This window comes from Merops nubicus, unplaced genomic scaffold (genome assembly GCF_000691845.1).
Source record: "Merops nubicus isolate BGI_N331 unplaced genomic scaffold, ASM69184v1 scaffold9096, whole genome shotgun sequence".
Classification (NCBI taxonomy): Eukaryota; Metazoa; Chordata; class Aves; order Coraciiformes; family Meropidae; genus Merops; species Merops nubicus.
The window spans coordinates 13,966-21,830 of record NW_008614413.1 but is presented as its reverse complement, the minus strand read 5'-3'; the positions used below and the strand labels follow the sequence as shown (position 1 = coordinate 21,830).

At 38.7% G+C, this 7,865-nt stretch overlaps 1 protein-coding gene across 1 annotated transcript in view; it reads right to left on the bottom strand.

Annotated features, from left to right (window-relative positions):
* The window catches only part of ABHD5 (abhydrolase domain containing 5), a gene marked incomplete at its 5' end in the record, with an annotated part of 11,242 nt that extends 4,284 nt beyond the window's left edge, over positions 1-6,958 (bottom strand). Inside the window, 3 exons of the mRNA XM_008942228.1 lie at positions 3,112-3,266; positions 6,231-6,603; positions 6,873-6,958. Of these exons, the coding sequence (XP_008940476.1) occupies positions 3,112-3,266; positions 6,231-6,603; positions 6,873-6,958 (614 nt within the window). The remainder of the gene's footprint in view (positions 1-3,111; positions 3,267-6,230; positions 6,604-6,872) is intronic.
* Positions 6,959-7,865: the final 907 nt, after the last annotated feature.

Genomic DNA, 7,865 nt, shown 5'->3' with positions numbered 1-7,865 from the left:
TGAACACACACAGCGAATGTTTGAGGAGGGTCACTGCGGCAACAGAAGAAACATGGCAAGGGGACCAGCTAAAGGGCTAAGCACACTATCTTTTAGCCACCAGTTTAGTCTCATATGAAACCAGCACTGTCCTTCTCCTTGCTCTGGTAGCAATGGGTTGGCCAAAAGCATCCCACCTTTCAGAACCAGAAGGCACTATTGGAAAATTAGGCTGTTTTTCTTCCTTAGATGTATGCCTGTGCTCTCCTTTTATGGAAGTTATGTTCTGAAGCTAGTTCATCTAACTAGTGTTTAGTTCAAAGAACAGAAGTCTATGCTACAAAAGGTGTAAAAATCGTGACACGAGTATAAGACACGAAAACTGGTATAAACTATGAGGTTTAACTTTTGTCCCCATAATCTCCTAACATCCAAAGCAGAGAAGCAGGTCCTTTCAGGGGCCAGTTCAGGCTTTCTAAAGTTAAGCACCTATTGAGAATCACTTCTTTAAGGAAGAAGACTCTTCTAGTTGACCAGACGGATCTTTGGGGCAAGAGCCTCACCAAATGCCAATCTTCATGTAAGAATATTATTCATCCCTGAAGAGACAGGCTCACAGTTTAACACTTGTGTTTATCAGCTGAAAATACTGTTGTTAATTTGTGCAATTACGATGATGTCACTTCTTCCCACTTGTCCCTGACCAAAGGCCTGGTACTATTTATGTAGACTACGTCACCGTGATCTCTGCTTTTGTAACCTTGAGACTAGGCTATTGCAACACACCCTTATGTATGCTCTGTATCAATTTAGAAAACTAATGCAGTGCAAGAGAAAATAATTCCTTTATGAAACAGGGATTCAAGTCCTGAAGTGATGAAGATTTTGCAAACATTCTGTAATTTGCTCTGCTGCCTATATTTTCTGTCTATAGAATTCAGCAGCTCAACTTCTGTTTTCTCCTGTCTGCCTGCAGTTTTTTTTGAACTCAAATGATACAGCCAGCTTGGAATAAGAGCATCTGGAAGAAAAAGACCAGTTCTGTGTCTTCTCCTATCACCAGAGAGGCCACAGCATCCCCATTTCCAGCAACTAGGGGACTGAAAGTTACCAATTATAATTCATGTTCCATTTTGATAAAAAGTATTTTGTCTATGCATTCACAATTGCAAAACTGCTCTCGTTCCCTGGGATTTTGCAGGGGAGAATGAAACAAAGAGTCAAGGCATCCTGGAACAAATACTGGAATGAAATCACATTGGTTCATTCTTATGTTTATCAAAGACGCTCTCTATTGTCTGGCTGATGTTTTCCACAGTGCCTGTGGAAATGCTAAAAGAGATTTGAAGATTAAATTCCACAAAAAGAGTGTGGTTACAGTGACATTACTCTTGTCCTGAGGAATTTTTAGGTGTTCAGCTCCAAGAAGGGAATTCACAGATCCAATCTGAGCACCAAAACACCTATACAGTGAGACCTTCCTGGGTGACTGTTCTAAGGAAAACATGCATGCATGCAAATCAACTAATTGGAAACAACTCAAATAAAAAGAGCTCTCTGGATTCTCTCTCTCCCAAGTTTAAGTATCTGCCTGTCATGTCATAACATTGCAACACCCCAAAGAACCTGGCTTACATTTAGGTAACTCACTCATGCCTTTGAACAAGAGCAACTGGCTTTACAGTGAAGATCAGACAGCTGTGCCTGTCTGACAGCTTAAGCACACGAAGGAAACCTGGGTTTGGTTCAGTGCCTTCACCAGGCTGGGTTTGACGGCTACCTTGCAGCACAGTGTTTAAACTTACCCTTCTCTAAGGACTATGCTCCACCTGTCAAGAACCCCACATTAAGCTGCTGACAGAAAACTTTTTTAACATGTGGATTGAGAAATGACCAAAGAAATTTTGAAAAGCACTGCCCCAAAAGGGCAGCTTCTAAGCAAGGCTGGGTTGGGGATACCTTGCCAAAGCAGAGGCTATTTCTGGAGCATGCTTTTGACTGCACTTACTTGCTATGGGAGACAACTTGAACTCTTCCACATGGACTGATTTATGCATGCATTTGTCATTGGATAAAAGTCATTAAATCAATGCTTATCACTCAATATGCTTCAGGTTGTTCTGTTAACTGAATTAGCATTTCACTTTAAAAAAACCCAACTGTTCGTACAAAACACGGTGCTTGCCTGAAAAGCTAATTTTGTCACACCCCTGAAAACAATCAACTAGATCAGCATATTATAAAAACATATATACTATAGAAAGAAATTTAGGAACCAGATGTGGTTTAAATGTAAACAAAAGTCTGTAAAAGTCACTAGTTCATTTTCAGACTGAATACTAAAGATGATGAAGAGATGAGTTATTCGTAACTTGTGAGGGGTCTGAAGGATAGTTTTTTTCCAAGCCTCCAGCAAATACACCTGTAGTACAGGAAGTAAAAGACAGATGACCATTTTCTCCTCCAGAAGGAATTCAGATGATGAATTTAAGATTTGATCACACTCTTCTCCCCAGTTCCCACAAACTAAAACCACAGTATTTCTGGTCATCCCTACCTAGTTCTAGTATTCGAGTACACAGAGTTTACCTAATGTCTCATCAGTGCTATTGAAAAAATGTAGGAATATGAAGGACAGACTTCCACTGTAATGCAGGACACCAATGAGAACCACAAAATCTGCTAGAGTAATAAGAAAATGGCTAATGGAAAAGAACCCAGTTTCAATTTAACTTCTCTAAGCTCATGCCAAATCCTCTTTGTCCATCAAACTGTAGTTGAAAGGTAAACTAAATGGACTGTGAATGGAGGCAACCAGGAAAAAACCTTTTCACATTCATGACTGTTTGTCAGGCTTCCCTAACCGATGTTCACATAATCTGAGCCACTGTAACTCAGGCCTACAATAATATAATGTAGCTTGCTATCAACTATCATACTAGTATTGCTAATAGAAAGAGCTTAGCCTCTTGTCCTGAAGAGTTACTTTTTCCTCAACACCTCCCACCTTCTCCAACGCTTTTCTCTGAGGGTGATATGGGCTTGCACAAAAGCTTAATTTAATGTGGTATCTACCCCACGTTTATGTTTCATGAAAACAGAAAACAATATTTAAGAGTAGCTAAAACTCACCAAAGGGTCCTGCTATCCTCAGCCCAGCTAATGGATTAAATGGACTTAATATAGCTCCCAGTGCTTTAATCCAGATTGGAATTGGTCTTTCATGTTCAGCATTGTCAGGCCTCTCTGGAAAACCCCATGGCTCCACTAAGATAAGATGTTTGACTCTGTTGGCAGAAAAGGTTCAGAGAACATTATTTTTTTATTTGACCGAGTACAATAGAAATGTGCTATCTGTGGACTATGCAACCTGTTTCAGTCACTTCTATCAGAGCGGCTTATTACCTAGAGTCTGATTCATGAATGGTTTTACTTTTCATTGCTAATTACAAAGAGACTGAACTGCAACTCATCATATGTATGAAGATCAGACACCTGGAAGTTCATGTCACAAAGATAAATTTGGTATTCAATAGCTAACCAGTTGTACACATATGAGAAAAGGTCCAGTCTTGTTTCTGTTTTTAAAAATAGGCTAACCTATATGCTCAGTCAATATTACCTGCAGAAGCAGTCTAATTTGAGAGAAAAGAAGGTAATTGTATCTGTCTTATTTAAGTAAAATTGTCAAAAGTCTTACTTTTTCAAGCCATTTAAGATCTCTGTCGTAAAAAGAAATGCAATGTACCTGAAAAATTATCTTATCAAAGTAAAATTTGAACTGAGAGAGGCAGAGCAAAATTAGCGACTGTATTCTAAATGTATTGATTTTAGGCCATGAAAGAAACATCAGAGACACAATTTATAAAATTATTATTCAAAGGAATCTCAGTACAGAGAACATAGTCAGAGTCTCCAGCACATGCAACTGTCAATCTCTTCATGCTGCAAGTTCCCCGCAAGCAAAACATCTATTTTGTTTTGGTAGATTGGAATAATTCACTTCTGTTTAATCCCATAATGACTCCTTCTCAAACTGTCCTAGAGACAGCTGATTTCTGAAAAAGTAACTCTTAACTATAGTTTTGTGCATGTAAGGTGATATTCCATGCAAACTTCATCATCTTTACTTCTTCATGACTTCCTTCTCTTCCAAAGCCATAAGATTAGATATTTAATAGAGCAGAATCCTTAGTGCCTAAAACAACATTAGAATTGATCCTGAAGGCTATTTCTAGACTATAATCAGTTGGGAAACCAAAAATCTGTTCTTGAAATGAGGAGTTGAAAAGGATTAAGCCCTCAAAGTGTTTCTTGGCTGCCAGCTCAGCCATGAGCACATTTGCACACAGCAGCAAACAGCAGTGGTACAAGAGGACTGGGTAGAATTTAACTACACAACCCAAGCAGGAACGATTAGAGGCCAAGAAGTGCCAGCAATGAGGAGCTGTTCAGGACAGCCACACATTCTGTGCACAAACTGTGGCATTAAACATAACACAGCAAACACATGACTGAAAATAGAGGGGTTTTCCATGTTTTCTTTTTTAATACTTTCCTTCCCATTTCGCATTTCTCCTTTTGGTAATCAGGTCTAAAACATAGCCAAGATAACTGGAAGCTGATGAGAATCATTCTAAAAGTAGTAGCCCAGAAGTTGCAGTATTTGAATATCAGGACCCACCACCACCTGGTAATATTCTAAATCAGAATCTTCTTGGATTGGTAACTTCATTTGTCCCATGAACAACTTTGGTACAACATAGTATATTAACAAATCATCTAAGCTAGGAGAAACACATCTACTTTCCCAACAATATGTATCCAGAATCCCTTAATCCTCTAATGCATTGTTAGATAATCTGGCTGCAAACCGTGCTATATTTATCACATGATTCAATGTTGTCTTAAGATTCTACCAGTCAATTTGCTAATTTGATGGTGCTAGTTTAATCTCAGAGAAACATTAGTAATGTGAAAGCACAAACTGAAACACCCCTTAATTAATTAAACCAAACTTAAGCACGGTAAATCATGAAAACAAAGCAATCACTTCAGATGTAAGTCAGCAGAGCACAGAAACAACATCCCATGACACAAAGATGACACATTTATAGGCAGTTCAGGAAAAGGGGTAAGGGACTAGTAAATGAGCCCTACAAGAAATGAACCACAGTTAACAAAAAGTCATTTCATGTCCAGAAGGACAACAGGTTTGTATGCCTAGAGCAGAGGATTGCATTTCCTCATTGCTGTTCTGGATTTAGACAAACACCTACTTTCAGACATTTCCAGCCGCATGTGCCAGCTGTTATCCACTTAGGAAGAAAAAGGCAAAGTGTTTTAGGAAAAAATGATGTATGAGTTTATTTCAAAATCTCCAAATGAGACACAAAGAAATGTATATGGTATAGCTGGTGTGAACATAAAATAATAAGGTATGTTTTGTATAATATAGAATCTGCCATACGATGTGGAAAGCTAAATTTATATTCAGTTTTTCACAGATGTCTATATGTACCTAATCGAAAGCAATGTCTTTTTTTGATGGAGAATGACCTCAGATGGTGTGATTCTAGCTCAACAAGGGCTATATAAACAGCCTATATATATGTAGTCAAATTACTAGTTTAAGGGGAAAAAATAATTAGTTGTTGGACACAATGTGGAGCAGAGGATGCTGATTAAATACTACTGCAGGACTGCTGTAGGTGGGTTGTTTTGCAAAGAAGAAATATGAAGTGGCATTTAGACAACCAAAAACACCACTAAAATAATTTTTACATCGTCATGCTGGCACCAAGCCAACCGCCAGCATATAGATATAAATTACTTAGTGGAATTTTGTTCAGCAGCTTTAACGTTATGCATAACAATAAGAATTTTGACACAAACAGGCCTATTTTCCATTCAAAAACCTATGTTTGATCAGAGATGTCACAAAACACATTCATAAATATGATCTTTGCTATTTTGCCTTATAACATGGCAAGGGGGTACTGAACAAACCCAAAGAGGTACAGAAAAGCGCACAGAAAAGCATGTTTACCGTTATCTACTTATTTCTAGTCACCTGGAAACAAACCATACAATTAACACTTTGGGCTTAAAATTCAGTATTAAGTTTCTTTAAATCAGCATAGTAATTTACTTAAAGACAACCTACAAAGAACCTGATGTAATAAAATCTGTGTTAAACCCACTAGTCAAATACAGAATGAGAATTCCTTGATTTCTTTATTTCCACATACCTGGAGGGGTATTTTAATGAGTAAGCAGCAGCCAGGAATCCACCTAGGTTGTGTCCAAGTAAAATCATTTTTTCTAACCCCATCTCCTTTCTCCATGCTTCTATGGATTCCACAAACTGATTTTCTGCTTCCCGAGCATCAGTGTCAAAGTGTGGTCTACTGCTACGTCCAAATCCCAAGAGGTCAAAAGCATGAACGGTCCTGTTCTCACAGAGATCTTCAAAATTGAGAGCCCACAGGCCAACACCGCCTCCAAACCCATGCAGGAGAACAAGTGGAGTTTTATGTGAAAGGTCCGGAGAGAATGTCAGTGTCCATATTTTATTTCCATTAGATATATACACATATTGTTTATTGTATGTACTTGCAATACCTGAAGAAAGAGTGGGAAAAAATGATGTTGCTAGACACGCCTGATAAAATATGACGTACATTCTACAGAAACCACTGTTTTAAATAGGAGCTCCCTTACAAAGGAAAAAGCCTACAGTCTAAATAAGAGAACAATGAAAATCCAATTCTAAATGTGCTTATTTCATCACAGTGCAAAAGCCATATTTAAAAATTTCTTTGATTATATCTAATGTAAATTTATAGAAAATCTAATGACATCTATAATCTTACTAAAACCCAAAGACTTACATTTTAGCATTTTGTCTTCAGCCTCTTTAAGGTGTAGCAGTGATGTGGGACACCATGCAGGAAGCCAGCTGAATAACCATCCTAACCTACAACAGCAACACAAAATAAAAATTTCTTGAGCAAAGTGGTAATTTTTTGCACCATTTGATGATTTGAAGATGTGTTGTTTGCTGCTCCTGATAAAAGAACCCAGGTAAATGACACGCCATGCAGGACAGGAGTGCACAGTGGGAGGAAATTCACTTTCCCCTGACTTTATAAAGTAGTGTCATGATCAGGGAGGGGTGTTCTTCAAACAGAACGCTGTTTCTCCACTTATCAGAGTGTACTGATCTATATTTGTCAGAGCAGGCTTCTTCTGAGAACCTGGAGACATCAGCCCTCATGCTGACCCTGCGAGCCTGGCAGGATATATGACACCATCATTGGGGTTTCCAGCCGCCTCTCAACCTCCCTTGGAAATCAGCCTGCACACATTACCTTGCATGAACCTACTATTTCCAAAAAAGCAACAAACTGTGCACTTGCCAGCCTAACCTGAACTGATTCATATGCTACATAAACTTAAACAATTAAAAATAAACAGGTTTATTCTAGCAAAGCAAAAGCCTAGAGCTTTCATTACCAACTTAGAAACAGTCTCAGAGAAAAGCAAACCAGCAATTTCAATTCCCCCAACAGAAGCTGCTTTTCCAGCTGCAGTTGCTATCTTGATAATACTAGCTTGACTATGAGAGCAGGGGGAATGACTCAGCTAGCAGTATTGCCTCACCCACAGTGCTTGAAAGGACACAGCAATTTGGTACAGTTCTTCCTGGGTGCTAATTTATCCCTTGTTTACAAGACAGAATCCTCTTTTCCCTCTCTCACCTGTTTTTGAACTGGCTCAGGCTATCAGTGCAAGAGCTGCTACTGTAGGACCCCAGACCATTCCTCAGAAGGGAAGAGGATAAGGTCACCAAATTCACAATTAGCTTGCTTACTTTAGGACTT